This window comes from Anopheles ziemanni, chromosome 2, assembly GCF_943734765.1.
Source record: "Anopheles ziemanni chromosome 2, idAnoZiCoDA_A2_x.2, whole genome shotgun sequence".
Classification (NCBI taxonomy): Eukaryota; Metazoa; Arthropoda; class Insecta; order Diptera; family Culicidae; genus Anopheles; species Anopheles ziemanni.
Window position 1 is genome coordinate 74,182,968 of NC_080705.1, and position 20,765 is coordinate 74,203,732.

Below are 20,765 nucleotides of genomic sequence, written 5' to 3' on the forward strand. Positions count from 1 at the left end.
ACATTTATTGTTTTGTCATTTAAAATGTGATAGACATGTTTTATTTTTCTCATGTTAAGATTGATTGAATCCGTTTTCCAATGGCGTATTAGAGATGCCAACATCTTGATATGCGAACGTAACAAAAGCGTTATCCTTGTTCATTTCAGTTTTAATGACAGCTGGCATTTATTGAGTGACGTTTGGTTTGTGGGAGAAAATAACGGATTTTTGAGTGAAAAAAATTGTGATTTAAAACAAAATCGCGATTGATTCTGTTGAAAGACTGAAATTCTGAAATCCGTCTTAACTGAGAACTTTCTCCTCCTTCTTTCTCTCTCTTTATATTTTAAGTATTGAGGAACAACAAGGTTAGGAAAATATATATAAAGAAAGTATATAACCCAAAAGGCGGTGGCTGTAAAAACAAGAAACATATGGTGAATGCTTCCCATGGTACACCCTAAAGTAACACATTCAAGGACTAGATTAATTCTTAACCATTGTGAAGTACATTCTTTATTTTGCACAGCTTTTTAAAGCTGTTATCTCGGGACACCATTTCATCTGATGAATATCGGAGATTGGAGATTATTTATCATCCTTATTGCTCTAATATATTATCATTTATTTTTTCTAACTGTGCGCATATTGTTTTTTGTATATACAGTTTAGTTTTCTGTATCTTATGCTTGCCATTTTTCTTACGTGATCGATATAATGAAATAAATGTAATTCTATCGGTTCTGTAATTATGTTTATATGCCAAATTATACAGCTCAAATATTGTGCAAATTTTAAAAACTTTACAAAATTTCCAGTACTTGCAAGTGAATTTTACACATGCATAAATTCAACCGAGTGCATCGGGAGCAAATGCCAGAGTAAAGCTCGCAGTAACCATGCGACCAAAGCACCCTACGTAAGTTTAATTAAGTGCAAGCTGGCGGCAAACTGGCATGCTGGAGTTTGCCTCTCAACGTGCCGGGTTGGTTTTTACACCCTTCAACATAGTATTTGCACTCAATTTTTCTCCTCGTTGGGATGCTTCACTGAAGGGGGTTAACCGTTTCCGCCGGGGTAAACTCGGGTGAGCGCACCGACGCATAGATGAAAGCGGAAGCCCGAGGAAGGAAAAACGGTTCAGCCTTCCCGTCCACGTCCAAGGGGACAGCAAATCGGCTTGGGGCTGACGTCGTCGTCGTAGCAGTAAATACAAACAGTTTTATTTGGCAAACGTTTGTTGTGATCCAGACCGTGTTTCACCATCCGTCCGTCCGCCTACCGTAAACCTTTCGAGAATAAAGGCTGTAGAAGACCTGACCTGTGTTTTTGCCCAGCGCCTCCAGCGTGTAAACGTTCCTTTTTGCTGTTCCGCCGCTTCTCGTGGGAAGACAGACGGCCCGTTTCCGTCCGGGTTGTGTCGCCCAACAGTTGGCGCTTGTGGCGGGGCTGTCTTTCCTAACGAGCTAGATTTGGCGAAATTGGGAGGGCATATTGTGTTTCAATCTGGCAGGAGTGTCGCGTTGACAACGGCACGAGTTTCCGAGCCCGAGCCGACTGTCTCCGAAATGTGTTTCAAATTCTTCGGCACTATTGGCGCTGATGGAATTTGATTCCTGGACCGGTTTCTTATAGGTCAAAACGAAAATAAAATAAACACTTCGCTTCGCTTAAATTAACTACCGCTGTGTTGAGTCAGCTATTTTGAAGATTTTTTTTGCGAATGCAGGTAATTTTCCTTGGAATTTGAAAAGCCTGACGTGAGAGCTTTACAACGTCAAGAGAATTCTCGTGGCTCATCTTGTTTGGTAGACATTTTTTTCACAAAACAACTTAAGATGACGCCTTGCCAGAGCCTATTTTAATAGAAAATTTCTGCGAAAAGATGACAGTAAAAGTCCTTGTCCAATATTATAGTTTTTTTTGTTGCGTACTTTGCTAAGTTTTAGACAATTCTATGTTGGTTGCATGACAAACCAGAATAGGTCAAAAAAAAAATCGAATCATTTAGATCTTCGTTCTAGAGTTGTCATCACGTACGAGGGTATTGAAAATGATTCATATTATTGTTAACTAACGCTAGTCAAAAGATATCTGATGATTGAGTTTCATTTGAGATTTTTCATAAATGTTTACACTTGGATAATATATTTAGAAATCTTGAATCAGCGTAGTGTTCACGAATTCATGTGAAAAGATTCACTCAACCGGCAAGAATTCTAGCCGCCATAGGCTAGGCTTTTAGAAAGTACAAAAAAATGTAGTTTTAAACATCGCCTCGTTTCACTGTCCGGCTTTACGATCCGTTCAGCTAGTCAAATCGTGAACATCCGCATACGCAACAGTTGCGCGTTGGTGAAAAGTTCTCTACATCACGCTCGGCTGGCCTAGTTTGTCCCGAAACGGACAAGGTTTTCGAGAGGATTGCAATGTAATCGCCTGCCCAGGACCGATATCGCTCCTCTTATCCAATTATCACAGTGGGAACCATTAGAGTTTGCATACCGACGGCCCATATTGCATGCTGTCGTTTAGACAACGCTCATCAGAATCGAACCGAGTCCGCGACCGGCTGCCAGATGGGGTGTCTGTTTTATTTCCCACGAGATTAGATTTGTTTATTTTCTTTTATCTTGTCTAGCTTCTGCTCTACCTCTGCCTCCGCCAGTCTGGGGGTCGATTACTATTGGTTTTGTGTAATGATTTTTTCCACCGCCGCCATTGTTTCCACCATTGGAAACTAAGAGACGTCAACGATGGGGGATATTGGCTGGGAAGTTGTTCTACTGATTCCGGGGACGGTGGTGCCAGATGGTGTGTCACCGGATCATGATTTCTATTAATTACGTCCGTTTCCGTCCAGCTCCCTTGACCCTCCCCCCCGCCCAGTCGCAAAACGAGACGTCGACCTTTCGGTTCGAAGAAACGTCGCACATCGTGCCCGGTCCGTTATGGGGTCATTTATGGTCCATATCGTCCTCGGCACGCATCGGCTTCCTGCTGAGACCTACGTCTCAAGGATCGCATTTTGGGGGACTGGCTGGATCTTTATCTAACGAGCCTAATCTGCGGTTGCCGACTCTCCAAACCACCGGTTTCGGAATAATGCTCCCCTGGGGGCTGCTCCGTTGAAGCGGAAAATCATCGGCCACCGGCCCGGGAACCGGCCTAATATATATTTGCCTAATGAGAATCAGGCTCTTCTCGCACACACACACCCAAGCCTCGCTTCAGGCTGTCACCTTCCTTTACCTTGTTTTTCTGTTTCGGCGGCGATAGGACGGTTCCGTGCTTCGACAAATTCCATTGGTCCAAGACAATTTGTGTCTCGCTGCGGTCGCTGCGGGGGAAAAGTGGCCCAATACGGAAATATGTTCGAACTTCGAAAAGCGCCAAATAATGAGTGCCCTAAGTTAGGGGGAGGTTAATTTTCTGGGTCAAGCTCGTGCTACATCCGTGTACCAGTGGGGTATTTTTAAGCTCCACGTCCTACCAACGCTTCGGAAACTCGCTGTTTTGAAATCACCATGATTGGGAAATGGGACGATGGCACGGATCGGCAAACTCAGGTATGTGTGTATATCTCTGCAAGGACGCTCGTTTGCGGACATCCCTCGCTAATAGCACCTAGGCTTTACAAATCGTCGGGGCCCAATGTCTCTGCGTGTCATTAATTTATGCCCACGGTGCGAACATATTCCCGCGTAATATGCGAAAGCGATCCCACTTGGCGGTCAGATCGGGCGGAAATGACGAAAGCACGGCTGGTTTAGGCTTCGATCGGCCCGTTAATAGAGCAGCAAACCACGGCCCACAGTCGGTGCCTAATGCAGCCGGTGTTACATCAAAGCACCCGTGATTGATGATGAGTGCATTGCCGTGGATTTTGCCCACCGGGCGCACCGTTAATGAGGTTGGGCTGAGATGCATTACCGATGGGAATGCCCACCTTCGTGGGATGGTGAATTTTGTGTGATTCTGTAATTTAATTCTGAATATAGTTTGATTTTTCGAGTGCTAGGAACAAATGGAATAAATAATTACGCAGCACATACTCTATTCGATGGAATACGTGAAACTTTCCTGATGATGTTCATGAGCCCTGGAGTGATATAACATTTTTTACAAACTAACTGAACCATTGTCCAAAGTAAAGAAGAAGTTCGATAATGTATTAAGCGAATTAAAAATATTGAAATTACAAGTAACATTTGAGTAACATTTCTTCGATGACGCCAATTTATCATCCAATTTATCGTAAAGTAAGGAATAAAATGCAAGAGTGCAATGATATGATGTGAGAGGAAACTATCGAAACACTAGGCGAACAGGAAAAAAATTTCTTGCTCAACGATATAGCTGAAAACTTTGTGAGGAAGTATACAAAAAATGCAAAATTTCAGTAGAAAAATGGCAGAGAAACAATTCTTCTATCAGGGTGACAGAATTTAGACAGAATTTACACCTGTTTATTAAACTTCAAAATTGTGTGTCAGATTTTCTTTCCATTTCATACATTATTTACCACATAAAGGGATTGGTAGGTGCATGCTACATGTGACATTTTTGGAGGCATAAAAACACCTTTCTTGACAAGGTACGGTTAGCTAATGGTAATTTTGATTATGCAAGTCGTAGTCAAAGTCCAGGTTGTTTCATTTCTTCCGGAAAAAATATGCCCGTTTCGGAGCACTACAGGAAATGAAAATGTCTTCTGAAGCCGTCATGGGTAAATTATGTTTCTCGGATGGATACAAGCTTTTATGGCGTAAAACGTGCGCCTCACCAGCAACGGCAGTGGAAACACTCACATCACAGTGGATGCACGAATAAGCTAATAAACTCGTATGCATTTCGAATTGCGATCACAGTAGACGGTTGCTGGTTGGGGAAAAGGAATGCAAACACGCATAAAAAGGGGAAGCGAAAGCCCGGGGAAACTACTACGGTTTCTGCGGTTCGTCTGGAAAGATTGCCAATTTGTAGTTTGCCATTGGAAGAAGCAATCCAATTTCGCCAATTTCATGTCGAATATGGTTTTCATGTCTGCCGTTTTTCTCTCTCTCTTTCTACTCCAGTTTTTTTTCCCACCCCAACAGGTAGCCGCCCCCTGGTGAACGATATTGAACGATGCAAAGGAAATCAAAGGCGAAAAGCTGCTAAGTTGTTGCCCTGCTGCCGCCGCGTCGCGTAGGAGAACTCGGCAGCTTCGGAAGGAAGAGCAAGGTGTAAAGAAAATAGTGACATTACATCCACGAAAAACACAGAAATAAACACGCCAGAGAAAGGGAACGTGGAGACGTGATCGAAAGAACTAGTCCACGTCTCTCGGCTGTCAGCGCGTAGTTGGAGCTTTCAATCAGGAACTTTTCGGGCGACGCCGCGCCGCCAGCAACGACGAACACCTGGTGCTCGGGCTCGGCAGCAGACGAGGGTTAAATGAAAATGTCAGACTTCGAACGGATAAGGCTAGTGATCCTGGGCGGGGCGGGCGTCGGCAAGAGCTGCATCATCAAGCGGTTCCTGTTCAAAACGTACTCGGACAAGTACCGGCCCACGGTGGAGGACCTGTACAACCGGGAGTACGACCTTGGTTCGGTGACACTCAAGGTAAGGGTGGGTGGATCGTCTCGCGGGAATATCTAGCGTCCGGTTGCATGCGATTGAAACGACTTCCCTTCCCGCTCGGTCGACAGGTCGACATCCTGGACACGTCCGGCGAGATGCAGTTTCCGGCGATGCGGCGCCTCTCGATTGCGACGGCCCACGCCTTCCTGCTGGTGTACGCGACCACGTCCGAGGCGAGCCTGGGCTGCATCAAGCAGTGCTTCGAGGAGATTCGCGAGCAGCGCGCCGACTTCCAGGACATTCCCATGGTGATCGTCGGCAACAAGTACGACCTGACCGCGTCCCACCGGGAGGTGCGCATCGAGGACGTCTCGGAGTGGGTCTTCTGCGAGCTGCCAAAGTTGAAGTAAGTGACACACAAGTCAACGAACAAGCTGAGACGCGTATGTCTTCCGTATCGTAGATGTCAGTTTAACGCGCTTCGCGACGCACTTGCCGTTGCCGGGGCGTTCTGCGTTGTTGGCAATTGGATGGAGTTGACTGTGTTCACAAAGTCAATTGTCCCCGATCATCCACGTAGATGATGATGCACATATGCCACTCGCGGGATGCGCTGCTAGTGCTTCGCTGGTGTTTTGCAAATCGATGTTTTACAACATTGTTGTCACATCGTTGTGTCACCGGCGTTTTAGTAACGATAGCTTGACTGGAAAACTCCCAGGAGAGGATTAATCTCGCCACAACTATCAGTCAAGCATAAATACTAATTAGTTTTCCACTTGATGACTCACTTCAGTACAACCGGCAACTTTGTCGTTCTGATGAACGAATTACATGCAGCCTTTGCATGCTCGAGTTGAATGCATTTTGTAATTAATTTCATATTTATAAAACTTTTCGGTTCTTCAACATTTGATACGAGCGGTTTGCGTTAGACAACTGTTTTTTAATACTAACTCTGAGATACAGGTTGTATGATTTGCTTACCTCTCTTGTGTAAAATTGTGTTCTGTATTTTCCATAAATTGGTTTCATTTAACATTTACTTCGTTTTATTTTATTTTTATTATTTTATACTGTTTACTGTCCATACTGTGTTGTTTATTTCGCTCTTTTGTTTTTGAGGTGAGATGAATTTTTAATTTTTTTTTTAATCAAATCAATCATGTTCCATGCTGTCACATTGTTTTCTTTTCATTTCGTATCTTTGATGCATTTAACAATTTTATCCATTACGCTAGTTTTGTTTGGATCGTTTCTGAATTTTTAATCGTTAAAACCAACCGTGCTCACTAGCAATATTGCAAACCTGTTGTCCTTGTTATGCTTGGTTTCAAATCAACCGTATATGATAATCCATGCCGTAAGCGTACTGCAGTTGCATGGATTTTCTACGAACTTGCCGGCATATTTCCAGTGCGCGCTGTTTGAAGGTAAATTTTCATAACCTCCAAAAAGTGGCACGAAAGTGCACTGCAAACGATTTCCGCCGAACAATTAGCGAAACAATTCATTTCCATATTGCCCCGTAGCGTCCTTGCCGGGGCTCTCCTGTACGGCTGTGCGATGCTTGGTGTTGATCCGGGATCGTGGTTCGTTCGCCAACCGTAGGTGTCAAGCCCCGTGGCCAGTGGAAAGCAGGGGTCCGCTTCAGGGGCCAAGCGAAGAAGATTCTCGGGCAAGAGGGAATCCAAGAGGTTCGCTAGTAATTAATGTTAATTGCATCGAGCCAAACAATTGTAACCGTGGAATGTTTGCGCACTGCTGTGCTGCTGTGGCGTACGAACGAGGGTTGCTTTTGTGTTTTCCTCCGGAAGGTAGGAGGCATTAATTTTTCCTTTTTGAATCCTACGATCGAAAGGGTGAAATATCAATTTAAAATTAATTTTTCTGCTATATCCTGTGGTGTTGACAGCAGAAGCTGCACGGTGGGTTGAGCCTTCGCCAGGTCGTTTATTAGTAGTACGAAAAACAACACCACTGACACGTTACATTGTCAGCGCAAAAGCAATATTCGTCCGGCGAGTGACAGGTTTATTCGGACGCCGGACTCGATGGTGGCACGCGGCGATCCGATTAAATATTTTGGCGTCCAAACGTGCTGACCATGGAAATTTCATCCAGTTTCCCGTACGGAATTATCTGCCACCGCGTCGACTAACGACCGACTCGCTGGGTGTTCGGGGAACTAGGCTCGTTGTAGTGCATAATGCCACTGGCTATGAATAATCCGAACGAATGGCAGTGCTTGAATAAACCAACGTTTGTTGCGGCCACCGATTGACAGCAATTATTCAGCTCGAAAAAGCACCCCCATAGGCATAGAGTGCTAGGAAATCGGTGTGGAGTTCGCTACCGCCACGTGCATCGGTGTTTAGCGGTGCCTGTTCGAACTACGATAAGTTAGAACATTTCAATCCCTTTCCACATGGAGAACACAAAAGCTGGTACGTGTTACGCACGCCAAGATGCACGGGCTGCATAGCCAACACATGTTCGTCCCCACGTGCATTAATCGGTTTTGTGGTGCGCTTTCAAAATCATTAACACACCTGCTTACAAAGCACGATAAGAACGAAATGAAAATGTTCCAAATTACTCCATCGAAGAAGCGCAGCATCCCATTTTCCTCCTTGTTCAGCTAAATAATTAGTTTTCGAACGAAGCTTCGTTTCATTGATGGGGGAATCAATTGTATGTGCTGATGAGTTTTTGAATGTAATGGCTTGGAAAATAACAACCTATTCAATACAAAGATTTGCTCGTTTGGTAGAAACGAACTATTAATTATTCGTCGTTTGTTGAACAATCGACTTGCTTGTACTGAAGTCATGAACAACTTTTAGCGATAATAACATTCATGCTTCATTGAGTTGGTTAAATTATAGCGCAAGGATACACTAATCACTATGTGCATTTGAAATAGAATAATTTTATTTATAAATCACTACTGGCACTCAATTAATAACAGTTTGAAATAATATGTATCACGATACTTGATAAACTGTATATCAAAACAAGAAAGATGTTCCTTAAACATTTCCCATAGCGATTTTTATTCATTTACGAAAATATTAATTTTTTTAATAATAATCCGGTACATAGTTCCCACTCATAGCACAAACATAAAAGTAATTACTTCATCAATGTTACAAAACGATGGAGGCGCCTGGTACTTCAATGCCAGAACTGTAGCGAAGGTACTTGAAAATCTAACCAATCCAAATAAAGCTCTTGATGAAATGCGGAACCCGGGTTACATTGTGTTCTTTTTAAAGACTCACTATTGCAATCAGTTGTTGACTTATCGAGCTCTCAATTTAAATCCTTCCAAAAGCATAGCTTTGGGAAACAAAAGCAGCGTACAATTTTATCAAACCAAACCAAGTTAATGGAATTTCCATGCACAACACAAAACAGGCGCACCGAAATATTGATAGACATGTAAATTTGGCCCATTGATTTCATTATTTTTCGATTTTTGAAAATCGCTTTTTAGTATGCAGGATTCTGTTAAAGGGTTGAAGTGCCTGTGCTCCATGTTAGGAGTGGCTCGAACCAGTATCTGTCCCCAGTGTTAGGGATGGCTGTAACTTCTGTCCTGGCACTCTGCCGTACGTAATCTAATAGAATGCGACGATCTGACTCTACACCAAATCCTGTAGAAGTGCTGAGAGTCCCACATACACATGTCAGAGACAAGGTTATAGGCCTTTCGGATTCTTGGTACAAACGACCAATCAATGCAAATTATATAATTATTTAAGAAAGTCTTTTATTTTGAGTTTTAGATTTTAAACCGATATAGGCAATAATAAAACTTCGATTACTTTAGGGAATGTGAGGGATCAAATATTTATTTAGATTGTACTAAGATAGTGATCCTCTTTGTATGTTAATTTAATCCGATTAAAAATGTATTATCACTGATTGATTTATAGTGTTTATATTTCTACAAAGCTCCCTCTTGGCGATAGCACCCAACGCTGAACCGCTTATCTAATTGTACCATCATCGGTGACGTTGCCAAATTGGCGTTTGACTAACTTACGACGATGGCGACTGATTTGCCATGTTCATATTTCAACGAGCCACCTACTTGCCCGCCATCGATCATCGTCCTGTCGCCCGCAGACAAAACTACCGGTTGGTTGGAGCGCGTCCCGCACCGGCGTGTCTTTCGCCGAATTTCTCGAAATCCGATACAGTGGCATGACAAATGTTGCAGAACTACACGCCCCTTTAGCATGGGCCATTTATTACGATAGTGCCGCCACGCTCGACGTAGACTGCTTGATAATGATAGGCATCCAGACGGGCTAATGTACCTTCGACGACCGAGGCAGGCACGACATTCGGGAAAGTGCCGGTGTCGCCACAGGGTTAGTTTTGGCAGAAACAAACTCACACACACACACACCTATACACACTAGATAAGGGCTGAGTTTGGAAAGTGACGGTTGGGCTGGATGGGACGGTATTCCGTGATTTTTCCCACATTTCTCCCGAGCTCGTGTTCAAGTCTTCCACGGTCGCTGTATGGTCGGCATCGAGTGTAAAGCCGGGAAACGACGGGCTTTCTCACCAGCTGCAATCCCAAGGAGACGACGGGAGAAGGCTGGAACGGAAGGTGTGGTGCGAGTGATTGATAAATAAATAAATCCTCATCCAAAATCGCGCACTTCACGCGAACGACTTCCACGGCTTTGTGGAACGGAACCCAAAACCCTGGCCGGGCTGTCGTCAGTTCGCTTCGCGACGGAAAGTGTTTTCCATGGGGCGTGCCGGCAGGCCGTGTGTGGCGGTTTGGGAGCAATTTTCCAGGCAGGCCGGAAGGTTGGAGGCGACACGTGAAAAGCGACAGCCCGGTAACGTGACTAAAGCCAATTGTGGGGGATAAATCTTAATTCAATCTAGTCTTGTGGGCTAACCTTAAAGGAGGTATTTTGGTGGCCGTTTGTTGGTTCCCGGTGTCGTTTCTCTGTTTACCCGGAGGTGTATTTGTCATACTTTTTCAAATTGTTTCACTCTCTGTTGTCGATGAGGCTTCCTAGCTTCCGAACATGTCTACTACCGGTACTGTTCTTCGTAGTGGATTTATTTTTCATTTTCCCTTTTGGTATATTATTTCAAATGCATGAGAAGGAACTTTTTTTAGCGCAAACATAATAAATCAAAGGGATCAAAAATCATCGCGCCGGTTTTGGTGGAATGGTTTGACAGTTCCCAGCACTGCACTGCTGGCTTCCTAAACATCCTTATTACCGGAGAATACACTGGAAAAAGATGGTACGAAAAGGTCGCTCAATATTTTTCCACCCGATCGCAGATACACCGCTCCCACGCACAGCGCACGTCAATATTTGCAGGGTCCATATCACACATCTTTTCTCGTTTCACGATAAGCGCCTTACATCCGGCCTGTGGCTTACAGCGATTGCAACCCACGGTCTTCTAAGTAGGGTTGAAACGAAATATCCGATTCGGTGCCAAGTCGACTGTGAGCGCCGGTCCCCCCCCCGTTTTTCCCAAAAATATGCAGCAAAATAATGAAGTCTAGCTTTAGTTCGACTGTGTTTGAGGGACGGAAAGCGTGACCCAATGTTTGCCGGTTTTGAGAAACTTTAGGGCTTTATATCTTTTCCTGGCAAGAGATTCCTGACGGGATTGGTGCAGATGCCCGATTGGTCGTTGAATTTAAACATCAATCATAGAGAAAATTTAATGTTGTTTTGACACATATCAGGAAGTGACAACGTCGCCCACTGGCACACGCCACATTTTTCTCAAGAAGTTCAAATTTGGCGAAGATTATGCGATGATTTATCGCTAGACATGTTGTCAGCGAATTAATTTACATTCGTGATAATTATCTTCAATAAATGACGGGCATACGGGCTCAGATAACAGCACAAGCACATCCATAGCTCGAAGGAATCGCTTCATACGATTTATATTTTATTCAGGGTAAAAGGTCAGATTAGTTAATGAAGAAAGATGGATGGGCTCGTTCGTAGCCAGCGTTCCCAACAGATAGGATTTTTCAAACAAGATGCATAGCTTCCGAATAATAAATAGTTTTTCACTGAGTAAAACATGTAATTGGCTCTCCATATCATTATGCTAAATTGTTGTGAAAAAGAGAAAAGTATGAGTAGGGTTCAGGTATCATTTCTTCTTTTTCCCGGCCGTACGGATTAATGTTCCAGTTTCCATACAATCAGTATTCACATGAACGTACGACCAAACAAGTTGTTTCGAAAGCGACCGCTTCGACAGGCAATAAGCGGAACTCATTACAGTTGCATAAATGAGTGCTTGAAAAGTTATGTTATAGGAAGTTGGTATGTACGATTTCGTACGAACAAGGCATGTTAATGGGAGTGGATTTTTGTTTTCGCAAATGTTTTGTATCACAATAAAACCAGACTGCCTTCATAACGGTGTGAATTGCACAGGAGTAAACAGGGTGCTGAAATCAAAACGGGATGGAAGGAGACTACTCACTTTTTAACGTAGTCCTGCTCTCCCTTTTTCGAAAACATAGGAGTTAAATAGCAAAAATAAAAGCATAAGCTTTACGAAAAAGAAAGAGACATGTATTACAATGACAATTAACCACACAATTGTTGATGATTTTGTCACATAACAACTGACTTGAAAATAAGATGATTATGTAGCTTATTTTTTCAATGGATTAATTAAAAAAGTCACTTTTAGACAAATTTAGTTTTTGGAATTATTTTGGCTTAAGCTCCATAGATGGTGAAATATAAGTGTAATGTTTTTACATAACAATAAAACTATCCTTTATTGGATTAATATTAGTTTTAATACATTCCATGGCATGTTAAATGGTTCAATTAGTTCAACAATATTCAATTTCATTTCACCGAATTACAAATGGTAACAGTCGCTTTAACATTTCATTGCACAAGCAAATTTCATTTCACACCGTTCTGTCGAAACGATTCCCTTCGCAAGTTCGAGGATAAAACAAAGGTGGCTGTGAAAATGTTGTCACCTCGCAAAAACAGGCAATTGCTTGGAAAATGTGGAACGTGCTCCGTAAATGTGTCCTCCGTTGCTGTTTCCAATAAGTACGACGTTTGCGACGCTGGATGCCATTTGCTTTTTCCACCTTCCAGCCGACCGTGCTTTCGGAGATAACTTCCGACTGATAACTACAAATAACGGTTATGATTGCCCGATGGCGTGATCGCTAACCGGCTGCCGATCGTTACTGGAGTGTGGCGAAAACTAATGCCCAGAGCTACGGGGGGGGGGGGGGGGGTCGTATATTTTTTAAGCTCAAATTCGCCACCGGCAAAAGTAACGATTTCCAGATACATGTTTCTTTCCTCAGGACAAGTAATAGGGCAAGGGCACATACGAAGATAAGGAGATAATCGTTCAGTTCCAAAGAGCTGCAATTGTTTTCCCCGGAAAGTGATGCACGCGAGCAACTTTCGCCATTGTGGGTGTCTCGTGACAGGGAAAGCGATGTCGTGGTCTAATCGCATCCGTTATAGAGTTCGCTGTTTTCGCTCTCTATTTTCCTGCATTTTTTTCCCTCCAGCACGGGATGCATTCTTTTCGCATCACACGAGCGTGCATCGGCATGATCTGTGCCGGGAAATCCGGTGACGAGGCGCCTGGGCACCGTTGATTTGATGCATCCCTTGCACGACATGGCCAACGTAAGCAAAAATAAAACTAAAGAAAACTCAGTGGAACTAATCGAATTTTAATTGCACACAAACACCCACACACAGACAAGACGAACACGTGGGCTGCCGTGGGGATGTAACCGGTTGTGTTTTAACGGAGACACCGACGAGGTTGTTTGGAAAATTGAAAACCTCGGTCACCCGAACGAAGCGCTCGGCCAAGCATCGGATGGCATGGTAACGGTGCGTTTGTTCATTTAGTTGGTCAGCAGATTTTATTGTTCCAGGCGGGACATGATTTAGTTTTCCAGGCATTTTCCACAATTTGCTGTCTGGAGCTGGGCGCCCGTGCGTATGGTTTTGTTTTGTTTTTAGTTGTCTGGGCGGTTTGGTAGTTTTTGGCTGCACGGTAAAAACCAGAACCCAATAAGCTAGACCACCGTCCGTCGTGGTTTTGGTAGTGCGCCTAATTGATGTTGTTGTCCAGCACACAGAAACACAAAAACAGTGGTTCACAAAATATGTTGCCGTGAGGGTTAGCATACGGTTAGCGAATTGTTCGGTTTTGGAGATACAAGAAAAAAAAATATATGACTAAATTGTAATATTTAAATTTATTTATTAAAGAACTTTAATTTAAACATTCTGCAACTAGGAAAGTTATTATGAATATACGTAGGAACCAAGCAAGAAATACTCTCTTGCTGTGATTTCCTAATCTTCTGTCTTGTTTGCTATCCTTTTTTCGTTTCTAGACCTCGTAATTTAATTTATTTTTTATGTTTGATCAGAATTTAAAAATCAGAATTTCAAAATTTGGTTATAAATAACTTTGTTTACAAGAAACATGCAAGAAAGCTATAAATCGATGTTACAAATTATGACTGTTCGTACAGACATAATTTTTCAAACAAACTTTATTATCAAATTGTGTATCACGCACCAATCTTTAGAATTTGCACCGGCACCAATTTCTTGAACTTATTGATTATTTTTATCCCTTTGCATCTAAATCTCCATCGAACACTCGAGCTTGCCTTCCAGAAAAGACCTGTCAACCCCTGGCATTACCCATTGTCTCAAAAACAAAAAGAGCTGCACCCGTTTATCATCACGTACGCAGTAGTTTTACATCCAAGCCGAAGCTAAAAGCACGAGGAGGAAAGCCACCACAAGGAATAAAAACTACAACTCCTGAGCTACGGCGGCGACGGGTTGAGATTAAATTCAGTGGTTTTATTTATTTGCCACCCTGTTTGACTACCCTTTGACTTCAGCGTCAAGCACGGCCCCTTGCTTGTGGAGAGCACACTCCGGAAGAATAAACTCATAACACCGAACCACGAGTCGGTGCGAAAAAGTGAAATCTGGCAAAGGCCGGATCCGTCCGGATACGTTGCATCGCTGGGCCTTCAGGAGTTCGAGGACCTCGAATTCTGGGGAAAAAATCGGAACAAGTGGGTTGTAAAGTAGAAGTGAAGTGTAGGCCACCGACATCGAACACGGAACAGGCCGCTCGAGGGGGGTAACCCGTCAGTCGAGGGCTCGTACGAAAAAGACGTGCATGTAAAAACGCAATATGTTATTCTGCATGCCTTCGAGTCTTCGCCGTGGAACGTTTGTTGTGCCTACGCTCTTCAGCTCCAAAACGAAAAACGAAAAGAACGGTTATTTGTAACGTGGCGTTTTTTTCAAGCCTTTTTCAAGCTCCCGAACAATGAATTAATTACAATTTTTCTCCATCTTCAATAACCCCTATGAATATTAAAGCCAGCCCCAAAGGGAATGATGGTTGGCAAAATAATGTAAATTTCGAGAGCCTTTCCCGATGGGGGGGCCAAGCGGTCTTAAGCCAGAAAAGGATGGGAAAGAAACATCCTCTGCACGGTTATTATTATCGTGTTGGAGCAGGCACACGCCATACAAGCCGCAGTTTAAATTGATTGTTTTAATCAGCATTTTAAAGATCACAGTGGTTTTCCACCGTTCAGCTCGGTGCGTCGCCTTCAGAACTTCTGAACTCTTGACGTAGAAGGGAACTTGGTTCTCGCTGGTCCAGGATGCAAAGCGAAAATCAATCGGAGCCGGTTGCCTTCCGAGGTTGCCTGTTCTGCCTGTTGAAGGGTGTAGAATTAAAATGGCTAAATTTCTTCATGTTCCCCCATTGGAGCACAGTTTTGCTTCATCGTCCCTTTGGGACACGTAAGGTACCACGGAAAGGGCTTCAGTTCCTGCTCGGAGAAGGCTGCTGAAAAGGGTTGTAACTGTGGGAAGCCCCAGACTTTTGTACGCCATGTCCCCAACCAACACTTTGCCCCACTTTCCTTTCCCGCCCGGTGGAAAAGGGAAGCGAACACCTTTAATAAAGGCCAGCAGGAAAAGGTCAACTGTTTGATTGGGTGATTGAGGTTGCCGCAGGGTCGGCACAAGCAGCGCCTCGCTTGATGCCAAACGGAGCCCAACTAATTGAATGTGTGGGCGAGAAGGGAAGGGGTGTGCGGTAGAAATTGCCTTACTTTGCATGCCCGCTGCGGAGCGAAAGGATTTTCCTTCCTCGGTGCTGCCGTCGGTGGGGACAACCGTTGACACCCTTTGCGATGAGCTGTGTGTTCATTCGGGCTCCCGGGGACCGTATTTTTATGAGCTCGATTCGAAACATTATTGAAGCAAAATGAGTCCGTCGATGGGGATAGAAGAAAAGACCATCGGAGAGAAACGGTCCCATGGCTTCCGCGTGTTCGCCGTGCTGGGCAACCGACAGAGTCATCCTTTTGCTTTGATCTATTTTCATACCACTTGTGTGTGTGTGAGAGAGTGTTTTATTTTTAGAACATTACAATAGAAAACAGAAGAACAGAAAGTGAAGAAACTTTTTCCAAAACACCGCCTTCATTCTGTCACGTGACGGTGGAAGTTTTCCGATGGTGCAGATTGAGAGCTTTAGTCTGCAAAGTTTTTCCACGGCAACGTGGGACGGATTGTGTAAAGCGGTGAGATCCTAGAACGTATATCCTGCTTGTCTAGACAAATGAAATCGAACCGTAAGGAAAAAGCAGGGGACTGAATGAATGTTAAGAGAAAATGCATGCATTTCCGTTCAAAAATGTCATTATGGCGATGTGTCTCATAAGTCCCTTTTCCACGTTAGCAACCTTTACTTATCGTTTAAACACCTGCCAAAATTACCATAACAACGGAAAATTTTTTATCGCGAACTCAAATGTTCAACTAAACATTTCAAATTCAGCGTGAGTAACAATTTAATAGTTAGGGATAAGTGCAAGATAATATTATTTTCACTGCCTTTTAAACGTAAACAAAAGACAGGTCGTTTTGCATAACAACTCGTTTTACGTAAGCGTGTAGTCAACTTGTTTTTTTTCCAACAGCTTGAGCGATAAAACTTTTTAACGAGAGCACACATGTTGAACTGATCCTTGTTGCGTTGTTGTTCGCTTAAAACGAAACGCTCTTCAGCGCAGGTGAATACGCAAGAGCACTAACCATTAAAAAATCATCATGCCACTCGAAATGAAACGAAAAGCTTACATTGATTAAAACCACCCTCCACAGACACACACACACCTACTTTTCTCACGTTCCAAAGCATCATTGAGCGTTGCGCCAGAACTAATCAAGCAGTTCGTTCCGTTCGGGATGTTCGGTGCAATCGTAAAAATGCGGCTGCAAAATGGCAAGCCAGTGGCTCCGGCGTCCCGGGAAACTGCGGACATTCGATGAACCCCGCCGTCCTCCACCCCCTGCTCCGTTGAGGCCGGACCCATTACGCTGTCTTTACGAGTCCGACTTCCATTTTTATTAGCCGACCGAGCGTTCGAGCCACCCGCTGCAGCATCGTTTCCGTCACCTACCCTTTTAGGACCGAAGGGGGAGGGGGGGTTGTTCGGGCAGGCGGGTACGGGATAAATTTGAAATTAATTTCATCACGCCACTCGGCCATCGGGACACTCGATCCGCGTGGAAGGCCTGGAGACCACTTGGGCATATGTTCGAGGCAAAATTACGAAAAGGGCTTTTGCTTGAAAAAGGTATTGTTTTTTTTCGAGTGTCCCGCTTCGAGTCCCACCGGAAAGGGTCTCTGGAATGCGGACGGCAATTTGTGATGAGGCAGGATCGTAAAAATCGATCGTCTCCGGCACCCTTTATTGCCCGCCCGAGCCCGGTCAAGATTTCCATGGGCTTGTTCGCTCTTCCGGTTCACCTGGCTCGCCGACCGTCCCAGGACGCCAGGCTGCCAATGGGAACTTTACGACCCACGTCCCGCCTTCCCCGGGGGAACACCTAGCGGGAACGTCCCGTGGCACGATTAGCCGGTCTCAATGGTTTTCCACTAAATTACCCCCTGTTTAGCTTCCCCGACAGCCTTCGCTTCGAAGTTGCTCGATGCAACGGCTATTTTGTGATCAAATGAATGGCCAATTTTCGTCCAACCCGCAGTGAAACGGGAAACGTTCGGCAGCGTCGGAGTGAAATGGCTACCGGCTAGAGGAGCTAGAGAAACACAAAACTATCGAGGTTTAAATACGGGAATTAAAAGCTTAGAAACACTCCGGCGTCTCGCTGATCGATCGATCGGAGGATTTTTTACTCCCGCTTGTCAACGGATCCGGCTCCGGCCTTAATAGAGACAGTCCTGTTCGCTTTTTTGTCCGAACCTGAATGTTTTGGACGTTAGGGGAACATGTTCAATTATGCACCAGCTAAGGAAAAATTATGTATTTTCTATCAAATTGTGAATCGTTTGAATAACATTATAAACTCACATTTTCACTTGCAGTATTTGTATTTTTCAGTTTTCTAGTTGTGAAATCGTGTTTTTCATTATTTATCATAGGAATTACTTTGTGTTTTTTTAAGGGCGTTGTTTTGTTTTAACGTTAAGCTACTCCTTCTTGTTTGCTTTTAAATGCTGTTTAATTTTATCTGAAGTAATGCAGTCGCACATCGCAACATGTAAAAGTTTAATTATTTGACATGTCTGAAATATAAAAAAGAAAAAGTAAAGAACATGTACACCGTTTTTAACACAATTTGCAGCAAATTTTAAAGTGTTATTCAATTCACATGGGGTAAAATAAAACAAGTTTTTTCTCCTACCGATGCATACGACCACAATTTCTCCTATTTCCTCGACGCGCCGGTTCGATACTTTTATCTTCACTCTCTTTGCTCATGGTTTTATTTTATTCTTCGTTTCTCTATGTTTCTCACCCTTACACTCAAAAGGGTAAAGGTGCTGGAATGTTCGGCCAAGGACGATTACAATATCATGGAAATTTTTCGAACGTTTGTGTCACTGTCCCGCATCCTGCCGGCGAACGGAAGTGCCGAGGCGGGCACCGGCCTCAAGCGCCGCTCGTCCGCCTACGTCAGTGCCAGCAGCAAAGGTAAGGGAAATTTGCTGGATCATCGACGTGAAAAAAAAAAAAACAAAATTAACGAAACAAATTATCCAGCGCCGGGGAACGACGGAGCATAAAATTATGTAACATCGCGCGCCCGCTCACCCAATCGCTCATTAAGCACACGTTCATTATGTTGCCGCTCGAGTCCGCATAACAATGGCCTACTAATTTGTGGTTCATTTTATTTTTCAACCCCTTACCACGCGCAGCAAAATCGAGAATCGGAAGTCCGTCCATTGGAGGTTGTGAGAAACCCAAAGAGGCGTCGTTCCTGGCCGCATCCACGTCGGAGGGTACCAGCAGCGGTGGGGGAAGTTCGAGCGGTGCAGGAAGTACTGGTGATGCCAAGTCTAAGCCACGATCAAGGTAAGTAGAAATGCGTAAAGTGTACAGCGGAAAAGCTTCTTATTCGTTCACCTTCCGTTTGCAGATCACTCATCCGAAGATCGTCGAGGAAAACGAAGCAACAGATCCAGAACGCATCCGGTGCGGAGGACTGCAATATTCAATAACTTTGGGGCCGGAACGCCGACAATGGCAACAGAGCCGCAAAGGAAATCCTTCATAAAAACGTCGTCACCGTAGGATGGAAATAATAATCGAAACCAAACCATTAGGACCCACACAATTTTGGCTGTTAACTTTTGGCGAAAACAAAAGAAGAAATTAATCGGACCCGCTCTAGGCTGGTTTGCATCCGATTGATGCAAGTGCACTCTACGGTGCATGCAGCCCAATATAATAAACATTACATTGAATTCAAACGGAACGACGAGGAAAATAGACCGGGTAACGATAGGCGGAAGGAAGTCGTAGTGAAAGATTGTGATCCGGTACGAGCACCGGAACGGTAGGGCGGATGAAATTATATTAATTGAACCACGGAAGTACCGGTATGTGTGATCCAATACTCGGATCGAAGCCAGTTAGTAGTGGAACGAAAGTGGACGGAAGCGAGCATCATTTGAATTTGGTGCGCATTGCAAAGCGCGAATCGAAATTTTGAGACACACCTTTTGGGAGCGGGTAGGAAGCGATTGTTTGTAGACGTTGTTGTTTGTTGACCATTTGTTGACCATAGATGAGGCAATGACGGCGCGGGCTTAGAATGGAGGTAGCATGGTTAAATTAACACTTTTTTGTTAACTGCACCTTGATCCAGTTCAGGTTGACATAGAAGTTCTCCGAGACACATCCGATGTGGACGAAACAAAGCACAAAATGAGATAAAAAGTAATCTACATAAGTGCAGCGGTGAAAATAGTTGTTATCACAATTGGAGCGAACCGCGATGTGTAAGCGATAGAATGGGAATGGACCGGAGCGTTTTCCCGGAGCTGTTGAGGAAACTGAACGAAACGTCCTGATTGATAAAGCTAGATCTATAGAATAGCATACAATCAAAGTAAAGCTATGTTACTGATCTTGAAATCGTTTTTCACGTAGCTGGAAGATCGGTTAGAATCTTGTATAAAGCAATAATTTTTCCGTAGAATTGGGATCCAATGTTTGAAAATAAATCCTAGATAAACCGTTCCTATTCTACACTGCGCGGGCACACTTCAAATGAAATCCATTTTCAAATGATCTTCACATACCGATCATTTTGCTGTAACTAAAGAGCTGCTCAAAACAATTATTAAATCTTCGATATACTTCTAGTGATCAAACTGAACCCGATTTGAAAAATCGTAACAAACCTCCACACCGGAAGCAAAAGCCGTTCCATTTATACCAATCTACCTTACCGGAAGCAGAAACGACTTCTTCTCGTGCAATCTATGTATGCACTCGTTACGGAAAGTGACGTGAAAATGGGTTTTTTACGTGCACAACACACATCAAATATACTTACACATTTACTAAATGATCTCTATGACAAATGGCAAAACATTTCCCATTACTAGCTACTATCCCATAAGGCTATTTTTGGGGGATCAATATAGTAAAAGCTCAAATGCTGCTCTGCAAAAAAAAGATTTCTTTTAATTAATAATTTCCTCTTCGCTTCTGTTGCTTATTTGGGTGGTTAAATGTAAAAGTTCTACTCAAATCGTTAAAACTCTAAAACGAAAACCCAGGAAAAGGCGCTAGTTTAAGGAGGAACATTTTTCGACAT

General features: G+C 43.7%; 1 protein-coding gene across 1 annotated transcript; it reads left to right on the plus strand.

Annotated features, from left to right (window-relative positions):
- The first annotated feature begins 5,421 nt into the window (after positions 1-5,421).
- LOC131281731 (GTP-binding protein Di-Ras2) lies at positions 5,422-19,158 on the plus strand. Its single transcript, XM_058311077.1, has 5 exons — positions 5,422-5,592; positions 5,679-5,956; positions 18,468-18,628; positions 18,856-19,012; positions 19,077-19,158. Exons 1-5 carry the CDS (start codon positions 5,422-5,424, stop codon positions 19,156-19,158), a joined length of 849 nt encoding a protein of 282 aa, XP_058167060.1.
- Positions 19,159-20,765: the final 1,607 nt, after the last annotated feature.